The sequence below is a fragment of the Aulostomus chinensis genome, chromosome 21 (assembly GCF_037954235.1).
Source record: "Aulostomus chinensis isolate RoL2024-O1b breed Wild chromosome 21, RoL_Achi_v1.0, whole genome shotgun sequence".
In the NCBI taxonomy this organism is placed as follows: Eukaryota; Metazoa; Chordata; class Actinopteri; order Syngnathiformes; family Aulostomidae; genus Aulostomus; species Aulostomus chinensis.
Genome location: NC_141340.1, coordinates 6,571,150 through 6,591,932, shown reverse-complemented (window position 1 = coordinate 6,591,932; position 20,783 = coordinate 6,571,150). Strand labels below are relative to the sequence as shown.

General features: G+C 41.9%; 2 protein-coding genes and 1 long non-coding RNA gene across 20 annotated transcripts in view; 2 read left to right on the top strand and 1 right to left on the bottom strand.

Moving 5' to 3' along the window:
- The window catches only part of LOC147241476 (uncharacterized), a 58,010-nt gene that overhangs the window by 25,787 nt on the left and 11,440 nt on the right, over nt 1-20,783 (bottom strand). For 11 of the 17 annotated variants that reach the window (XM_086191778.1, XM_086191781.1, XM_086191771.1 and 8 more), the window contains exons 1-6: nt 19,896-20,337; nt 14,974-15,010; nt 14,681-14,720; nt 13,580-13,632; nt 12,806-12,946; nt 967-1,086 (exon numbers count right to left, since the gene is read on the bottom strand). In XM_086191778.1, the coding sequence (XP_086047904.1) occupies nt 967-1,086; nt 12,806-12,946; nt 13,580-13,632; nt 14,681-14,720; nt 14,974-15,010; nt 19,896-19,959 (455 nt within the window). In that variant the 5' untranslated portion in view covers nt 19,960-20,337. Of the gene's footprint in view, nt 1-966; nt 1,087-12,805; nt 12,947-13,579; nt 13,633-14,420; nt 14,721-14,973; nt 15,011-18,024; nt 18,323-19,895; nt 20,338-20,783 lie in introns of those variants that run through there. The other 6 variants (XR_015110959.1, XR_015110960.1, XR_015110962.1 and 3 more) reach the window with 6 other exon arrangements.
- sox17 (SRY-box transcription factor 17) lies at nt 4,520-6,536 on the top strand. Its single transcript, XM_086191040.1, has 2 exons — nt 4,520-5,068; nt 5,367-6,536. Exons 1-2 carry the CDS (start codon nt 4,768-4,770, stop codon nt 6,269-6,271), a joined length of 1,206 nt encoding a protein of 401 aa, XP_086047166.1. The 5' UTR covers nt 4,520-4,767; the 3' UTR covers nt 6,272-6,536.
- On the top strand, nt 11,169-16,695 carry LOC147241478 (uncharacterized). 2 transcript variants are annotated; one of them, XR_015110964.1, is made up of 5 exons: nt 11,169-11,258; nt 11,378-11,425; nt 12,801-12,936; nt 14,438-14,529; nt 16,509-16,695. It is a non-coding gene; the product is annotated as an uncharacterized LOC147241478 (long non-coding RNA). The 2 variants fall into 2 exon arrangements; XR_015110965.1 differs by lacking the exons at nt 11,169-11,258; nt 11,378-11,425 and adding an exon at nt 11,771-11,839.

The window sequence follows — 20,783 nt, the reverse complement described above, 5'->3', positions numbered from 1 at the left end:
CTGTCAGCCAGTCTTTGTGGCCTCCAATGCACACACAGAGGAGAGAAGGGTAGCTATCTTCTTGTCTGGCTCTGAGGAAAATGGACAATAGAAGCTTATTTACCAAATAGGCTTCATGTTCCTTTAAGAGTTTGATTGACAGCTGATGGCAAAATAGAATCTCATTTTAAATTCCTGAGTGACATTATTAGTGTTGAAACTTGAAATGTTCCTGCGTAGGGAAAAGGTGTGAATTCTATTCACGGAATCCTTCTCAGACAAGATGTTTCCCTCCTCTTTTCTCTCCTACACACCTGTTATACGCTCCCCTCCTTAACCTCCTCATTCTCTCCTCCCGATGAGCCCCTCCCCCATCCTGAAACACCTCACGCTCCCTGGAGCAGGTGTTGGAGGAAGACATTGTCTAATCAGGCAATCTAAACATTCACTATCGCCGAGCCGATAATGACAGATGTAGATACACTTCCAGTTAAGCTGAAGACCGTATGGAGTACAATTTATTTTCAAGGTCTGTCTGGGCAGGGCGGCATGGCTCAGAGGTAGAGTGGTTGTCTAGCAACTGAAGGGCTTGCTGGTTTGAGCCTCGGTGACCAGCAAGGTACTGAAACCCGAATTGCTCCTGATGGCCCCGCGACAGACTGGCGACCCGTCCAGGGTGAACGGCTTAAAGGGTAAGCGGTATAGAAAATGGATGAATGGATGGGTTTGTCTGACAATGCTGCGCTACAATATACAGGACTACAGCACTAATAATGATAAATTATCAGTCAGTCCAGAGTCGGTTATGTTTTGATTGAAATAAACTGATGAATTTAGATATGACACAACGAGTACCGCCCATTCGCACCACACAAAAACAAATGTATTTCTTCTGCATGGACAGGAATCAGCCTTTTTTTGAGATGCTCAGCATGAATTCCCAAGTAAAACTGAATTGGAAGCTTATTTCATGTCTGTACCACATACCTTACAACACGTGATGACTGGTGGTGATTGTCCACACCATGGCTGGGGTAGGAAGGCGGTTGAGTCCGACAAACACCAGACCGTGCCGTGGGAGATAAAAGTTTGAGTCTTGCCCAAATCCTGTTGACAACACAACATTTCAAAAGCAATTCCAGTTGCAATGTCTTCCTACAAGTGCCTTGAGTGTGTAAAAGAAGGGGAATTTAAGTCTGGGCAAACCAATCATTAGATTAAGGGATTTTTTTTTTTTTTTTTTTGCTCAATAATGTTGAAACCTCATCGTTTAGCTCCTGTTAGCTTAGATAAACCTACCGACTTCTGCCAGCCCATATTTTAGCAGACGAAGTTAGCAACAAGTCTGGAATCCGATATTTCTCTCAGTGTTGACCTACCAGGCGGTGAGAAACGTGACGTGTTGAATGCTTGTGAAGGATGAAGCTGATGGTAATTTTAGCCTGCGCGGTCTCCTTTTTTAGGTTTTTTTTTTTTTTTTTTACAGCCTGTACATCCCACAAACTGACGCAAAATGAATCCGTAAGGTCCCGGGTTACAGTTTCATTGATCACAACTAAGAAAGACACTAGTCTACTCTGTTTAATGTTCATATACATATTCATAGTACAAGAAGACGATGAGATTTTCCAAGAACCCAAGGTGACGTCTCAGTGTTACTTGTTTGTCCGAACAACAACTAATCACTCCTTACAAAAAAAGAAGAGCAAAAAAAGAAAAGCAATCATGATTTGAGAAAAATATCAAATATTACCAGTGCAGTGATTGATGTTTGAGGTGAAGGTCTTAAAGGAAGAAGTACAATATCTGGAAAATTTACTGCTAATTAGCAGCATTGTTTGAGGGCTTTGCCCGTCTGTGCCTTTGTCCAGCACAGGCGTTCGTGGCTGAAGGGACTCAGGGGATCAGCTGAGAGTGCTAACATATATATACCTTCCGCGGCTGTGATTTAAACTAACACCAGCGCCTTGTAGCTCAGCACAAAGGAGCCAGCAAACACATTGTGCAATTCCCAAGAAAGCCACCCACAGACATTTATACAGTAAGACTGGCGACCAGGAGCTCAACTGCGTTTCAGACCTCACTTGGAAGGCGGACAGTTTGTGCTGCTGCGCCAAGGACAGGAAGTGCTTGCAGAGGGACAGGAAGTGCTCACCGCTGCAGTAGCCGAAGCTGGAACTGAGATAATGCCATTGTGTAAGCAAGCCAAGTGACCTCTCCCTGAGCGCTGAGTCCAGCGGCTGGCGTCGAGAGCCCTGGCCCCCACCCAGCTCCAGACTCCCTAGGCACGGGGTGGGGGACTTGGTGGAGGGACAGGGGGAGGAATGGAGGGGGAGGGGGGGGGGTATGTGAGGCGTGTCGCGTCCCCTCTCCAGCCTCCACCTCCCCTCCTCTGGGCTGACTCTGAGCCTCACCTTGTAGAGGAAATGTGGCTACAACTCCAGACTTTATGACTTCTCCCATCAAAAGCCAGGATTTTCACTCCCACAGAGTGAGAGCAGGAGAAAGGCGGCCAGGGCACACTCATCCCCACGCCCTTGTCAGCACATGCATTCACAGACACACACATGCACTCTCTTTCTCTCCACTCTCTTAGGATCGCAGGGGGAAAACCCTATCAGGTCATCAGTTGTAAAATAGACGATGACAGTATTATAGTCCAGATCCTGTCCCATGCAGGACCTCCAACCCCAAGAGGGTCACCCAGCGTGCTCTGGAGTCTCTGCCGGTGTCCGTACAGGGCACCAAAAGGTTGCATAAGCATCTCTCATATTTCTGTCAGCCCCTTTTGACGTGTCAGAGGAAAAGGTCTGACACGCCGTATCGGACCACACGCCACAACGAGATGGGAATTGTCCCAGAGAGGACGGAGCTGAGAGGTTTAGGTCTGCTGGCTCTGATAAGAACCCCCGCAGTCTGAGGGTGATGTTTGGGTTTCTGATCACACACAGGCGCTTCATTCTCTGCTTCATAAATATGTCTGGAGTTTTGAGAATAGAAAGGTGCAACAGGTTGCTTTAACCTTTCACCCGTTGAGTGAATGCTGGATGTAGAGAGCTGAGAGAAATATGGGACCTCACATCTCTTTACAGGAGCTAAGAAAGAGTTCTGCTCCGTCAAAGAGTCCAAAAGACTCATGTCAAGCTAAATGTGAAATTACAGAGCCCTGGAGTGGCGATACAGAGACAAAAAAAACAATTTCTTCCCTCACTGTAGTTATTTTGAGTTAAAACATGTTCCCTCAATGCAGTTCTTTCCCGTTTTTGAAAAAGTTCTATAGGCTGTAGCTATAAATTCATTGAACTGAGGACAATTGTGACCTCAAAAGAACTGAATTGTAAGAACAAGTTATATTTTGGGGCCCCAAAATAACTAAAATGAGGGAACAAATTACATCTTATGACCTAAAAATATCTATTTTTCCTTCTATACCAACAACAAAATAGAATAAACTCTATGGCCACCCCAGGACTCTGTATCAAACTATCAACTCCCAAATTGATGAGGTAAAAAAATAACAATAAATGGATCTTATTTTAAACCTATTAAACATGAACAAAGGACATCATAAGGAAACTGATGAAGTGAATGAGCATCTAATGAGGTAAAAATAAGGAGCTGCCCGTTCAGATATTTGAGGTAAAACTCCTAAAAAAAAAAACATTGAGAAGGTGGTTGAAAGAAGTTTCCTATAATAGCTCACCATTATTTTTGTATTTCTTGGTTAAATTTCCCTTTTAAAGTTACCACGTGTTGCCTGTTTGAAATTATTCCAACAATTATGTCGCATTTGTAAAATGACGTGATCTAGTTTTTTTTTTTTTTTAGTTCATTCTTGAAAAAAATAAATTGTCAGCTGCTTATTTGATTGATTAACATCCCAGACCGAGATCTACCGGGTATCTCCACCTTTGGATGACGTTTAAACAACCTGTAGGCGACAAGAGCGCGCAGTTATACACCATCAGGAGTTTCTTCGTCTGTGAAAATTCTTTAGTGTGTGTGTGTGTGTGTGTGTGTGTGCGTGTGTGTGTGTTTATTTCAGCTTTTTACAGTCTTGTTGATTTTAAATTTGAAAAAGTCTCCATCCAGACAACCCCGCGCGTAAACGACGGAGCCACCACGCGTAAACCTGATATTCGAGATTTGATCACACTTCTAACGCCCAATACACACACACACACACACACACACACACACACACACACACACACACACACAGGTGATGGAGTGTATTGATGTCTGAGCATCCCCGGCTGTCTAATCCAGGGGTGAGAGTCAACACTGAAAGATAAAGATTATTGAAGTTTCACCTCCTTCGAAACTTTGCAGTAACATTAAAAATCTTTATGGATTTACATGTCTCATATTTATATTTAATGTTTGTTTTTGTTTGTTTGTTTGCGCTAACGGGTTTGTGCGCACATTCTGTTCACCATCCGAGGTGCCCTCTGAGGGTCGTCTCGCTCCAAACAAGGGTCGAAGGCGGGGTACTCTGAACTTTTTTACACCTTTGTAGTCACGGGCACTCCCACCACATGGTGATTGGCTGGCTGTGCGTTTATAGAGCACCAGCGTTCACATTCAGCACCGAGTACTCGGCATCTTCCAGGCACTGCGGCTCCCAGAAGTAGCGAATGGATGTGATTAATTATTTCCAATCTGAGGCTGAGAGCCAGAAAACATTCGAAGTGGCCTTGATAACTTCTTTCATCTCTCGGTAGATAAGAAGTGTTCATCTGTGCGCGCTGCTCCGTTGGCTCTTCAAAACCTCCCAGCTGGACAGAGATGAGTAGTCCCGATGCGGGTTACGCCAGCGACGATCAGACCCAGGCAAGGTGTACGATGTCAGTCATGATGCCTGGAATGGGACACTGCCAGTGGGCCGACCCTCTCAGCCCTCTTGGGGACACTAAAGTAAAAAGCGAGCCGTGCGCCTCTTCCAGCTCCAACAGCCAGAATCGAGGGAAGAGCGAACCGCGGATCCGACGGCCCATGAACGCGTTTATGGTGTGGGCGAAGGATGAGCGCAAAAGACTGGCGCAGCAAAACCCGGATCTGCATAACGCAGAGCTGAGCAAAATGCTGGGTATGTACTTTCAGTTTTTAAAGTCAGTCAGAGTGATTGCAACATAACCGTGATCCTATTTTTATTTTTGTAACTCTGTATTTTATTTGATTTATCCTTGAATCAGCCGGCAGTGACTGTTCTTCTCTAGCAGCAAGTGATGTTATGTCACCAGAAATGACTGCGTCTGAGTTTAGTAACCTCAAAAACCTGTCCTTGTTGCCCCTAAAATGGCAACAAGCTATTTTTATGCGCATCGCCCGGCTGCGTACAGTATCTGCTGACATATCACTGATGTGCACTCTCCTTTAACCTGCAGGGAAATCGTGGAAAGCCCTTCCTGTAACAGAGAAGCAGCCCTTTGTGGAGGAGGCAGAGCGGCTGCGGGTTCAGCACATGCAGGATCACCCTAACTACAAGTACCGGCCCCGGCGACGGAAGCAGGTGAAGAGGATTAAGAGGTTGGACTCTGGCTTCCTGGTCCACGGCGCCTCTGATCACCAGGCCACGTCCATGCCCGGGGACGGCAGAGTGTGTGTGGAGAGTCTGGGCCTGGGCTACCACGACCACGGCTTCCAGCTTCCCCCACAACCTCTCAGCCACTACCGCGATGCTCAGGCTCTTGGGGGCCCCTCTTATGAAAGCTACAGCCTCCCTACGCCTGACACCTCTCCACTGGATGCTGTAGAGTCCGACTCCATGTTCTTTCCTCCACACTCACAAGAAGACTGCCACATGATGCCTGCTTATGCGTACCACTCCCAGGCTGCTGAGTACTCACACCAGGACCCCCTCACCAACCACCACAGCAACCCCGCTCTGCACCGACACCCTGCCTCAGCTCCAGAGCAGCCCCCTCAACCAGCCAGCCTTCCCCCTGCCTACATGGGATGCTCCAACCCTCTAGCGATGTATTACACACAACACTGCAGCACCAGTCAGCCTAAAAGACATCCTGGTGGGGCAGGACAGCTCTCCCCCCCACCTGACTCTCACCCTCACTCCACAGACGGCGTGGAACCCATGCACCCCTCGGACCTGCTGGCTGAGGTGGATCGCATTGAGTTTGAGCAATATTTAAGTTCCTCTTCGGCACGTGCAGACATGACAGGTTTGCCGTACGCGCAGCACGAGGCTGGCATGCAAGGACCTGAAAGCCTCATATCTTCGGTGTTGTCGGACGCCAGCACAGCTGTGTATTACTGTAGCTACAACAACTCCTAACCTCCTGCTGCAAGGACACGTGATCCCACCTCAGCCAAATCTGAACAATATGTAGTTTTCACTGAAACAGGTGGCTCCGGAGTAGACTTTTGTACTGTATCAGCTTAAAAAAAAAGAAATAAAATAAAATATTTTCATAAGAACACTGATATTTTCTTGCAGGGATTCATTTTGTGATAATAAATATTGTGCTGTCACTATTTTAAATTGTATGTATATACTGATGTGTTTTTTTTATACTTTTGCACTTTTGTCAAATAAATTTTTTGCCAACAACTCATCCTCTCTTGTATTAATCATTTCGCACTGCAATTAAATTATTGTTACTACATTTTGCTTTTTTTTTTTTGTTTCTAAGTCAAACAAACTGTGATTAAAAAATGTTGACTTTTTTTTTTGCCCCCGCAACATTGCCATTCATCCAGTCGCTTTGCTCCTCTACATGGAGCTGAATGGGCCCACAGCAGCGCTGCGTGCTCACCTGGAAGCCGGGCCGGGTCTCTCCCCAGTGGAGGGCTGTGACCCGGCTTCCTGGCTCAGCCCGCGTGGAGGTAATCTCAGTGTCGGGAGTTACACATGGCGCCTTGTTTTCGCAGCATGAGCACACAGTTTATGCTCCGGACATCCTGCCTGTAAATGATTTAGTCTCTTCTGATTAATGGTACAGGCCATTAGTGGTTCCTATTAAACAATGGTGACACTTTATTTTGTGTATTTCACAGCTGAACATATTTTAATATCCATCGTCCAGCTAACAACGTGACAGGTTTTACCTCGGCTTTATTAAACGACTCCAGGTGGGTACATATCCACTAAAGCCGGCCTGTTGTTTCATCCTATATCAGATTTATCGAGTAAAACTCTTTACGAGGTAACACAGAAGAGGATATTTCGAAGTATTTATAGCAGAGAAAGACTCCCGCCTTATAAATAGGTATTTCTCCTATTTTAAAAGGAAGAGGGCCTTCTCAGAGGGGTCAATCACCCTGACCTCTCGATCTGTTTTTAGCTCTTCAGAGGAAACATGTTCCAGAGGTGTATATTCATGCGCTTTGTTCACGTTGAATGTTTTGAAATATCCTCATATGAAGAGGCTGGAGCTCAAGGTAAATATGGCTTCCCACGGTGGATCCGCTCAGTCCTTGTGTCACTTAAGAGAATGTTTCAGAGACGTCGCTCCGCCCTGACAGACTGATTTTCCTCGGGCCAGAGCAGGAGAATCCAGAGTAATTGGTGTGAATGTGTTTTAATTCCGAGCGCAGCTGAGCGGCAGGTTTATCCTCCCTGTTGTTACGGCTAATGGGTGCATAACAACAGGCTCAGGCCATGATCCCCGAGGCAAAAGCAGAGTGGGTGGGGGGTCACCTGCCCAGACTTAAGAGAGGCAGACCCCCCATGTTAGCTGTGATATTATCTCCTCGCTAATTGATCTGAGCTAATTGTCGAGGAAAGTGCTCATGAACACAGGAAGGTGTTTGTTTTAAAATACTTCTGCCGTCAGGTTTTATTGTGGGAAGTTGTTGGCTCTTCCTAAACCAAATTATTTTCGAGAGTTCTGAAATTGCTGGATTTGAAAAGTGTCGCGAGGTTTAGAGGACGTTGTGATTAAGGCCTTTACAACTAAATGAATTTGAGTGAAATGATGAGGGCTTTTGTTATGTCAAATCAATTTACTCATTTAAGTATGCGAAGGAATTAAAATCTGTCAAACTAGAATCGAGGAGTTGAATATTTTGTTACATGCTAAAACAAAACTTTCAGTAGAATGCAGAAGGCAAAAAAGAAATGTTATGCATATGTTAATCTCATTAATCCGGGTCTTTACTCAGTGTAGGCGACCTTTTGTTGAGACATGTTATTAAACCCCAGGCTAAAACAAACTTTACATACGAAATATACAATACACATTTCCTGTAATATAATTTTCTTTTTTCAGACGGATGAACTAATGTATGAGTTCTTTAACTGTTTGCGCTTTTACAAAAGTCTTTTGAAAGCAGCAGCACTAAAATGTTTGTAGGTGACAGAAAGAAATTCAAAGCCCAGGAAATCAGGCTTTCATACTGTTCCCACCGATGCTGCCACCACAGTCGTGTGTGTGTGTGTGTGTGTGTGTGTGTGTGTGTGTGTGTCAGAGAGAGCCACTCTGAGATTACAGCTACATTAACACAGAAGCACTTAATCATGGCACTGCCCTAATCTCATCTCAGGTAGCTGCCTTTCACAAACACAGCAGCTTCATTTACGCACTGAGTTCATTTAACCGCCAACAAACCAGAGAGAGCCGCCTCAACTCAGCGCAGCTCAGTCAGAGCCTAATGATTCATCATAATCACGAATCCTGAATCCATCCAGGATTTGCTGCTCTTCTCTGATGCGCGTTTTCGGCGCTTTTGCTCTGTTTGTCAGCGGGATCACACAAAAACTATGAGGCCAGTTTTCACTCAATTTAGCTGAGGGGGCAAACTATGGCATACGGGACAGATTACTCATAGCGCCATCTGGTGGCAACAGGAAATGACATGCTTTTTTCCCCTCGCTATGATGTACTCCTCCAAATGAGTCGACCAGACGCTTGTAACTGGACTCCACCTACTCAGAGCTTTTCAAAACCTCACAGGAGAGACCCAGCCCGAAGAGATTTGCAAGACGAATGCAAGTCATAGCGCCAACAAGTGGTTACAGGATGTGAGCTTGAAGTAATAAACTGTTCGATTTACAGCCAAACTTAGGAGACGTACATAATATATAGTAAGTGTGTGTGTGTGTGTGTGTGTGTGTGTGCTCTCGAGCCACCTAGTGGAGACAGGAAGTGATATTTGCAGCACAGTGCAGCACGAGTCTGCTCTTAATGCTGGCGAGCAGGGGTGTATCGCTGCTTACGGCTTTAATTAGCGCCCATACATCTAGGTGCCAGGGGCCGGAGGTTTCACCTCGGTGGGGGTATGTGCTCTCTGAGTGCTGTCTAGTTGTAAATTTACTATCTTTTGTCTTTGGATTGTTGGTGGGACATAGTATGCAATTTAAATATGTCTCGATTGGTGCTGGGAACAAATGCTGCTGCAACATAACCACAAAAGAGGTGAATCAATCAAAAAATAATAATGGCTGCTCGCTGTCGTATCGTCTCAAACAAACAGAAGCTCTCAGCAAAAACGCAGCTCATGTATTCTTTGTGTTGTCATGAAAGACTAGTCACCAACAATGCAGGTCTCGTGTTACTGTTAACAACAAAACACACATAAATTAACCCCTAAAATCTGAATTTGTGTTTCTTTAAATACGCTCGCCGCAAGCACGAGGATTCCCTTGTTCCCTACCAGAGACGGAGCGTCTACGAGGGCCCAAACTGATTAAAGTCATTGATAGTAGATTGCAAATACAGCATGTGGGACAGCTGCGGGAGAGGGTGTGTCCCTCGTCTAAAGCAGGGCTGGTTGCTCATAATCCCAGGCATATGCTGTCCCTCTCTGGCCTGATCGCTTTTATGGTCTCTGCCTGTCACACCACCGTCCAGTTGTGCTCCCACTATATATAGTTTCACAGATCCAGTCAATCTCCACTGTGACTCAATAGTTTATTTTTCTTCTGATTCCAGCTCTGCGTTTGTCACATGCAGTTGTGAATAATTGCTTTTGGAGCTGATAAACAAAACAGGTATTCTTCAATTTGTGCCAGGGTGTTAGCTACTGTGTCAGAATTCCCAGGGTTTATTCACAAATTGGGTTTTTTACAGTAGTTTCGTTGCACAGCTGGAATATTACAGAATCAGATACATATCACACTACTGCCTTTCTGTGTATTTCTGATGAGAAATGTTACATTTGCAAGGCTTTTGTGCCTGCATGTTCTACAGAAAGCTACATCAAAAGAGAGTATAACATACTGCCAACGTTATCTACTCTTAAGTGCTATAAAAATGGTTCCCTTTCTAAAAACATGACTCAGTTTTTAAAAGCATATTCATTTTACTAGGATTTATTAGAAATGTAGCCTTTTAATCCTCACAGAAATGGTAATAAATCATAACACTTTATCTAATCTTGGTAGTCTTTTATCTCATCTGAATAAGCCTTGTTCTCTTCTCTAAAGCTGCTTCTGATGTGCAGCAACTGAACATATATGAGGATTTACACTCGGTTGTTTTCCATAAGGAGGGGGGCAGCGTGGCTCAGAGGTAAGGCGGCCATCCAGCAACCGAGGTGTCGCTGGTTTGATCCCCACTTCCCCCGGTGACCATGTCGAAGTATCCTTGAGCAAGACACTGAACCCCTGATTGCTTCAGATGGCCCTACGACGGACTGGCGACCCGTCCATGGTGAACCCGCCTCTCACCCAATGTCAGCTGGGATAGGCTCCAGCCTCAGTGGAGAAACGGTGTAGAAAAGGGATGGATGGGTGTTTTCTATAGGACGCTGCCTTCATGAATTTTGTTTTGTGGAGTACAAAACATCCATGTAGTAAATATGTCAGTTGAAATCCAAGTGTTAAAGCTCTACTGTTTGATGTAACTGTGGAGGTATATCTCTAAATGATGTGTGATAATGCTTCAAAAAAGTGCTGAGACAAAAATTATTTTATATAATATATAACAATTATACATATATATATATATATATATATATATACATACATACATACATATAAATATATAAACCACTTATATGTGTAAATAAAGGTTGTTATAACTGTGATTCTTAAGAGGAAACATAAAAAGCCATACTAACGTGACTTAAATGCTTTTTGTATTGCATGAAAAATACGAGGACATGTTGAATATTTGCAACACGGAACTAGGACTGATGTTAAAATGGTGGTCTGTGCTACAGAACCTTGGCTGACACATTTGTTCTCGAGTCAGGAATTGACTCAGGGAGCTGAATCAACTCCAGTCCCCCTCCTGATCAACTCATCTCTCTCCCTCCATTCTTTTGTTTGAATCCCCTTGTGGCATTCAGGACAATTTTTAGCTCGTGTCCAGGCGGTAGTGAGTATAAGATGACTAGCTCAGCAGTCAGTTTCCTTTCTGCTGTGTTTTTCTTTGGAAGGCTTAAAGGTGTTGGCGGAGTACAGCCATACTTTAAGACTTGTGTTCTGTCAGTGCAGGATCCCCAGTCGGTGTGGACCCTCTGCAACTCCTTTTTTAGGAAGCATGTGAGGAAAATGAGCAATCCAATTTAATAGTTAAAAACACTGTGACTAAACAGACGTCACTAATGAGTAACTGAAGTTTGCGAGATTACTCTAGGGAAAATGAAAGTAATCGTATTCTGTCAGATGTGATTCAAAAGTCAAGGACAGATACTGAGGTCTACATCCTACTATTATTTTACAAATAGATAAACAGGAGGGTCTTTAAGTGGTCTCTTGAGGGTAGTATTTCAAACAAATAAAATGAAAATAAAAATAGAAAATAAAACTTTATAAATAAAAACGATAATACGCCACATCTAGCTGCAAAACCTGATTCTACGTTAAATAGTTAGGTGAAAAGTTAGCACACAACCAGGGTAGTTAGCAAAAGATTACAAACAAAGGGTTAAATAACACTAAGTAAGATATAAACAGGTAAGGTAACATGATGATAAACAGCAATATAGTTTGCTAGCTTAAAATTAATTTGCAGTCTCTTCTATTAAAGCTGAAACGGTTTAAAAACACAGCAAGCAGTCATACATAAATAGCTAGCTTAAAAGTGAATGGGATGTTTTAAAAACACAGCTAACAGTGTAGCTAGCTTAAAAGCATTGGCTAAACTTAAAATCAGACACTAGTTTAACTTGCTGTAACCAATAAACACTGAGATAGCCAAACTGAAAGGATAAATAGAAATAAAGATGATTTTATCGAGCTAAAAGTAAAGAATAAAGGCTTATTTTAACGGCTGAATTGGCTCATGTGAGCTAAGGTAATGATAAACAGTGCTAGTTAGCATAAAAGTAATTGATCAACTGTACTATACAAACAAAAATATAGTTTGCTTGGAAGAACATAACTTAATAAATAAATACATAGGCTAAATATATTTAGACTTTAAATGAAAATGGTGAAATAGTCAAACTAAATGAGTAGAGTTTAGATGGATAGAAAACTGAATGGTAAAGTACTGGATGTCACTACAGTCTGTTACAATGGTTGATGAGATAAATGAGCAAATGTAAAAAAAATGTAATGGATGTGTGGGTGAAATTAGGAAATAGAAAAGTATATGGAAATTTAAATTCTAAATATAACAGAAAAGAAAACCCCTAAAACTGCTGACCGCTGGAGAAAAGGTTTGAAATAAAACTGCTTTAACTTATGGATAAGTTTGCTAGAGCTGAAATGAACACATAGCTACTTGGAATATATGGACCAAAGTTAATGAGAAATGTTTGAAATGGCCTGACGCGGTAATGCCTGGTGGTTTCATGATGTCTGTTTAAAAAGAAGGTGAATGAAGCTGATAACAGTTAAGGACTGCTCATAAGATAAATGTAGACCATTGTCTCTGTTTTTTTTTTTTTTTTTTTTCATGTGGATCTGTCAGAGCACCTGTCTCCATTTCCTTGTTCCGATGACTCCTGTTTGGTCCATCCATGAAAGATTGGCTGGGAACATCCTCTATCTGAGAGGAAACCACGCTCTGTGAAATTCACACCACTTGCACCATTTTTGGATCGCCGGTAGGACTTCCTAAAAAAATAAAAATAATGAAAAAAAAAAAAAAGCATAAAAAAGTGGTCTAAATAAAGGGGGAGAGGGCAGAGTGTCAAGACCTGGGTCAACTGCCTTTGTTGCCTCATTGTTATGGTTAGTCTGTTTCTTCCATATGAATGCAGTTTACTTGTTACTTCTCATTTCTGCTTGAGACAATCAGTTTTTTTCCTTTTCATTTTTTAAAATTTAATCACACAAATAGGTCAATTGTTATCTGCCAAATTTGTACAAAATTCAAACCAAAGCAGTCCTGCCACATGCGGCTCAGGACCTTGTGTTGTTAGATAAGAGGTGGAGGACTTTTTTAAAAATGAATTTAAATAAAATTACATACTATGTGAATTTTGAGACTCAAAGCTAGAGCTGGGAAAGTGATTTTTTTTCCCCTCCATGTAGCACTTTTAAATATAACAATAAATTGAGTGAAACAACAACAAAACAATGTCTAGACAAGATCTTCCTTTGTCAATAACACAAACAGTCTGAGGCTCTCTCTCACACAGGAAGAGTATTTGTGCTCCTGTTATTGGATTATGAACTTAAAACAAATATCAAACACATTTCCACTGAAACAGCAAACACACCACTTCCAGTTCCCCAAAAGCTGACCGTTTGTTCCTGCCTCCACAGGTCCTGTCTCCTCTCGGCGGGACTGGGCTGTCCTGTCAGTGACAGATAACAATCAGTTATACTCTCAGGGAAAAATTGTCTCCTTCAAAATCGTCAAAGCCTAAAACTGATGTTGGTTCTTCATCTTAAAAGTTGCTGCTGCTTCTCGAAATCAGAAAAATCTGTTGTACTGCCACTTGTCGCCACTAGGGGTCAGCTGTGCACAGGACTACATGAGGCTCACTGACAAATTAATCAGGCGAGATCCCCTCTAGCAACATTTGAAACACTGTCTCTGCTGAAACGTAATCAATCTGTAACAGATACAAAGTCAATCGTTCCCTTCAAGAAAAAAACATTGAAGAATAAACTTTTTTGTTGTACGAATTCCACATAAATAAAAAACTAATTTATCATCAAAATCATTCATTTATAGGCCCTTCAAAGGAAAATCTCACATTATATACACTATATTTTGAGCAGATAATATATAATCAGTGACTAATTAATTAAAAATTATTCCCCTTTATTGAACTAATTTATGTATTTTTGGCTTTCTGTATTGTCACTTTTTTGTGTGTTGCTTGTTTTCCTCTCCTCCTGCCTGAGTTTTACTGCTAGTATACAGAATGTTGTCCTTCGTGCCATTCAATCTTATTCTTACGAATAAAACTCACATATATAAAAATACACATATATTTGTAGATGCTATACCCCTCAAGTTACATGTAGTAACAAGGGTTTTTAGTTAATTTATAGTTTCATTTCAATTACCAGACTTATTGCATTACCTAAAAACCCTCATTAGTACAGACATAGAAGTGTAAAGGTCCCCACTGACATTTATGGGCTCTGCAGGATGACATCACGCTAGAGTGGACGGAGTAAATGCGTGAGCGTGAGGGAAGGCGAGGACGCGTGATCCTGCTGTGAGCCCCAGATGGATCCAGGTGAGTTGACGTGGCCCAGTAATCCCAGAGAGAGGTCCTGCTGTGGTCACGCACACTCTGGTGTTTTAAGCTGCCGCCCTGATGTCATCGTGATCCTCCTCACTGTCATTTACCGTGGCAAACATCGTCAAACACACGACATAACAATTACCGCTCGAACTGTCGTCTCTGCTTTGCTGTGGCCTGTAAAACTGAGAGGGAAAAAAATTAAATAACAGATGCTTCAAAAAATCATGTGACAGAACTTGTAGAAAATGTAAAAACTTTCTCATGTCAAATATGTGAGATGGACACAACCAGACAAGGCAGAAAATGGTAGCAGTTTTAATTTCACGATGTCTAATCATTGCCATTACCTGCATTTGTGAACAAAAAATTATTCTGTTATTTAGTATTTTATTTTCTATTACACAGGACTGGGTGTGGCTGAAATACGTTTCATACCTGCACCTTTCCGGACACCTGGTCTTCGACACGGTTCCTATAATAAAAAAAAAAAAAAAATTAAATAAATACAAATGATATCACACATTTGGTTTTAACTTTCAGCTCATTGGCGTTTTCACATACTCAAAATTTCGTAAGGAAAAAATACAAACCAAGTTTTCCGAAATTCGGTTTAATTTCATTTTTCTGTTTCAACTCTTTATTTTGTTTCAAGCAGTTTTATAACCTTAAAAAAAATAAACTGCAACTGAAGAGATCTGGAATTTGTTACTGAATGGCACAGCATCTTTTAAAAGTTTAAAAGTCAAGGCCATTAAAAGTATTTAAGCTCTATATCCAGACCTACTGTTGCTTCACTGTCACTGCTAAATACCGGCTCTTGTATTTTGCGTTAAAACATTTTTTAAAAAATACGAAAAATTGAGATCATTCGTTTAAAGGACTTACGACTGTAAATTAAAAAAAAAAACAACTGGCATATTCCCGTACCTACTTATTGCCTGCTACCATTTATAAGACGTGATATAAATCCTATAATTATTTGAATTTAAATTCTTCACAAATGACTCATTGTTCTACCATGACGGATCACGAAGTGTTTCTTTTCTGCAGCGTAACCACTTCCATTAATGGATCCTCAGAAATAAGCAGCAGCCAATGAGAGTGTGAGTGTGTGTGTGTGTGTGTGTGTGTGTGTGTGTGGACATTCTCCGGCTACTTATCGGATGACATACTGTGTAACAATGCTCTGCGCAGCTAAAAGTCAGATTTGATTGATGTCTCTTGCTACGATGATGACGTCGCTCTCTATTTAGCGGCGCGGCTTAAACCGACGTGCAGCTGATTGGAAATTAGCTCAGATATTCACGTATCTTGAACAACCTCAGATACGTGAAAAGACGTGTTGTTTCATTAAAGCAGCTGTGTTTCGCCCTTATGATCTCACATTATTGTCACTCTGCATTTGCAGGATGAAAACTAAATCATATTTCATCAGTTCTGAGGTCAGAGTCGAAAAGAACATCGCATCCTCTGGTTGGATGGAAAAGACCACCAGAATGAGCGACTAAAATATTAGTTTAACCCAGAGCAATTACTTGAAATATAAAAGGAATTTAGAGATTTAAAAATCCCTTCGATCTTCTGTTCTACATTCTTATTGTTCAAAGGAAGATTCAATAGCGGATCTCACTCAAAAAGTACATAAAAACAAGTGCAGAATTCCTTTGCATTATATGCACACACTAAGTGTCATCTCCAGAGAAGTTGATGAGGGAAGTAACCTGTTTGTGAACCCTGAACATCAGGAACACTGATCTTTAACAGCCCGCAGAGACAAGTCAAACAGTGGGCAACTCAGATTCACCACATCCTTTTGTTGTCGGGTTGAGAGAATGTCAAGGCCAACTCAATAAGTCTTTATCTTGTGTGTGTGTGTGTGTGTGTGTGTGTGTGTGTGTATGAAAGAGAATTAGTGACTACGTGCAGATTCCTGTGTATATGCCCACTTGTGTCTTTGTGTTTCATTCTAGGCACACGGTACTGTACATGTGCTGCTAGACCGTCTGGAAAGTCCATTTGCGTGGCGATCAGGATGCCAGTGTCTCACTCGGAGGCCGCCTGTCTCGCCCTCTCCCCTCCATTCAGCCCTGTCTCTCAGTCACTGACCCTTAATCAGAGGAAGGTTGTCTGATGCGAGCACAGACGGATAAATCACTCCTCACCCCGCGCTGCTATCTGGGTCTCTCGTAGCCAGGTTGTCCCGTTCAGCAGACTGGCCCTCTGCCCAGGCCCTCCAAAGCTAACAGCCATGTGGTGTGAGGAGGACCCTGCCTGCCGCTGCCCTCTGGAGAATAATAGTCCGCATTCTGTGCATATCTGTATTTTTATTACTGTTGAGTGGCCTCTTTGATGATGCATTCAAACGCTTGCTTGCAGCCACATTTTTTTCTTTTTTTAAAAACGTGCTATTGTACTTTGTTCATGTCGGTCTGGTGATGTGTTTGTGCAGTGAGTGCAGTACTTTATATTGTGTGGGATTTTTATGCTTCTGAGCCAACTGTTAGCCAGAGGCGCCGTTTTTATTCATTTATTTATTCGTTTCGGGTAGTTGATCAATGCATCCCCCTCTCATGAATCCAATATCTCAGGAATTTCTTCAAATTTGCCCTACTGGGACTCAAGTGTGAATGGATTTGATTAAGGTGGTCGAAGGTCGTTACCTCATGGCGATCGAATCCATAAGAACGCAACATTTCAGGACTGTGTTGACTGCACTTCTTTTGGCTACATGTGACACAAAAATCAAGGCTGAATTGTGTAGAGTTTGTTGGTCATTGAGGAAAAGGCGTTCTAAAAAACTGGAAGTATTCAAAAGAATTCAAAATGAATTGTGATATTACTTACAACACCACAAATGATACCAACTTAAATTTAGCATTTATTTGCAAATTTTCTAGCAAGCATCACACTGGTTAAGCGTCTCTTAAACTTAACACCTAAAGAACTGATACATGAACACATAAGCAGCTTTTTATTTATAGTTATTTCATAGATAGTTCTAGTTATTCTTTTTTGGTCATGAGATTTTTAATTATCCTGTAACTCAACATCATATGACTCAGATTATGCTTTATATGCCTGTTATGTACAGGCTAACAAAGCTAGCTCAATAGTTCACCCTCAAACTAAGGCTAATGCTAGCGGTCAGCACAAAATGCTAAGTGCTTCTGGGTCATTGAGCAGCATATGTTGGGGGAAGTGGCATAATGTACAGGGGTATTATAATATTATTCAATCAATTTAAGGGATTAGGTGGGTGGCTAATGCTTATGTCACTTAACAGCAGCCAGTGAAGACTGATAATTTATGTTAGTTTAAAACTGAGCTGTACTTGGCTAATAATGTTGAAAATATAAAGCTATAAAAGCTGATATGATAGCCTCCTAATGTTGTATAAACAAAAACATAGACATATAATCATAAATTGACCTGTCAGTTCAAGTGATACTCCACCCAAAAAGAGTAATTTGCCTTTCAGTGACTCACCGTTAGCTGTCTTGGCTAGTATCATATCTTTAGCTTGAAGCTAACGGAGACTGACTACTAACAATAGCAAAACTGTTCAAAACATATCTTTATAAACTCTTACAGGAACTGAAGAGTATCCACTTCTTCTTCATCCAACTTAATGCGAAGTTATCCACAAACATTTTTGATTTCAGCTATAAACAAACAAGAAACCTCCCCGTTGGGTGAAACAGTGAATGAGCTGAGGTAATGGGGGAGTTGGTCACGGTTGTAAACGGATACTAATTCTTATTTCTTTTTAGCTAAAAAAAAAAAAAAAAAAATCTCCATGTGTTAAAGACTCAGTCACTGTGCTATATGGATTTTTTTTGGTTGAAGAATCACATAAAAAAACATCATTTTATGTATGTAACATACAGAATAAGGCTTTAATTCTAACATCCTTTGTTTTCTTGTTAGAGAAATTGAACTTTTTTTTGTAAAAGTACGAGGCACCTTACAGTTACTGAGTTACTGTTCAACTCTTGCAATAATAAACATGCAAATGTTTCACTGACTAATTCAATAAGAAACTGACAAAGAAAAATATACAGAACAGCCCCCCCCCCCCAAAACCTTTGAATAAAATGAATGGTGTTTAGTTTGAATGCGATGTAATTGAATAATGGCGGTATCAGTGAACGAGGGAGTCTAGAGCGATTTAACACACGAGGAGTGTGCTTATCTCTTTCTCTCTGTCCCATGCAGGAAACACTGGGATGTCACCAGGCAGATTAAAAGCTTGGCACAGCTGATACACGACTCTCAAAATGGATGGGGTGGGGAGCTCTGGCTCTGGCTGCTGTGCGAGGGGTTTTGGAGGGGAGGAGGCGGACAGGCGGTGGCGTGACCTTATGAGTCCTGTTTGGCAGGGATTCATTCAAAACCTGGGAATTCCACTGTAAGTTATGAGGTGGAGGAAGGGGGGAAAAAAGACAGGAATTTTGAATTGTAAGCATATTTTTGGTGCAATTTTAGCTAGGCTACTTTTTTTTTTTTAGTCACTCCCAAAGGAAAAAGGGAATTTATCAAAATGGCTTATAAGAATTGAGTGATTTAAGGGTTTGGATGATGTTTAAAGGGATTACATTTGCAAAAATCACCTGCCTACTGTTTAATTGAAGTGAATGTTTAAAACTGCTAGTGGACACAGCAGCTGTATCACTTATAATTGAATTCCCGGCAGCTGCAACGCTTGGAATTTTAACCAGTTTTTACGAGGTGCACAAAAGGAGCCGGGTTTCTTTTTTTTTTTTAATCTTTAAAGGCTTTTTTCTTCCTATTTTTTTATTGTCATCTCTGCCCTTTAAGAGCAGGAGCTGACGACTGTTGCGGAGTGTCTTTGCCTCTCAAAAAGAGGTAATATATGCAGACTGAAGAGAGGTGTTTGATGGGAACACAGGCAGACAGATCTGGAGGAGCAGCTGCATAGAGGACACTGGGACAAATATAGAAAGGGGACAAGGGCCAAAACATATCACACATTTTTTCCCATTAACAGCATAGGTTTGAATCTAACTTGGCGCCAATTAGTTGCAGTATAGGCGCACAGGCTTAAAAATAGAGCGTGTCAGCAGTGGCAATACACCCGGAACGCAGAGACAGATATCTCTGTCATGGCGGCGTGTGATTTCACGTGTAATCATGTGAAGGAAAAATAACAGCATTCATATCACCAGCTGGTTCGATATAACTCTGACGTGGAAGATTATGTGACAAATGGAGCTTCAGACATTTGTTGCTATTACCTGTCACGCTACTTTGAGTGCAGAGCTCCAGCTCAGGACTATTTTCAGTCTTATTCGGGTATGTTTGGCAGGATTTGCGCTGCTCTATCACTGAGTTCTTACCCCGCTCGCGTTCAACATTTGCTTCCATCTTATCTTTGCAGGAGAGGGCTGGAATGAGGGGCATGCAGGCTCCAGGTCTACCTGTTTACTCTGAGGGCTTCCTTCATTGTCCCCACACCCCCAACCCCCAGCTTCCTTTGAGGGATTTTTCACATTTTTGTGCTCGCTGTTGTTTTGGGAACAGGTCACGGGCTTGTCGAAGGGAGGCCTCCTGTATCTCTGTCTGGACGGGCTCAGCAGGAATTCTTTCCTATAGCACACACTTTCACACACACCTGAGATATTTATATAGCGCACAGTCTCGTTTCCTTGTTCTTTTCTCTTTTTTCCCCCCGCAGGGGTGAAACCTGATATCTTTTGTATATTCCTTGGATTCCCTAACTTCAGCCCCAGGTTTACTGTGGAATGAAGTCATCCACCACTAATCCCCTTGACTACAGAAATAGACTCCGTTCAGTTAAGTTTTGGTAACTGTTACGCAACTCGTGATAGGTCAATAGTTAACATGACCGGCTAATACCCCCCCCACCCCCACCCTAATACGGTTCAACCTAATCTACTGGACTCCAACTACCCCTCTAAACCTAATTGTCTTTCTAGAAAAAGTGCCGTGTTATGATGTGTGTATTTTTGGACGGACTATTAAAATCTCCTTGCTATTAATGGAAGGTTTGTTATTTTAAAATGTCTTATTATACACTGGCAGGCGCTGCACATGTTCAGATTACATCAGGTCAAAGGCAATCGGCTCATTCTTCCTTTAACATATCAATTTATAAATGCAATTTAGACGCAGGAGGGAGAAATCATCATCATCCTACACTGAAAATAGCATCGTCTCTTAGGGTCCTGCAAACCGAGAGGCTTTTAATCCTTATTATTTTAAGA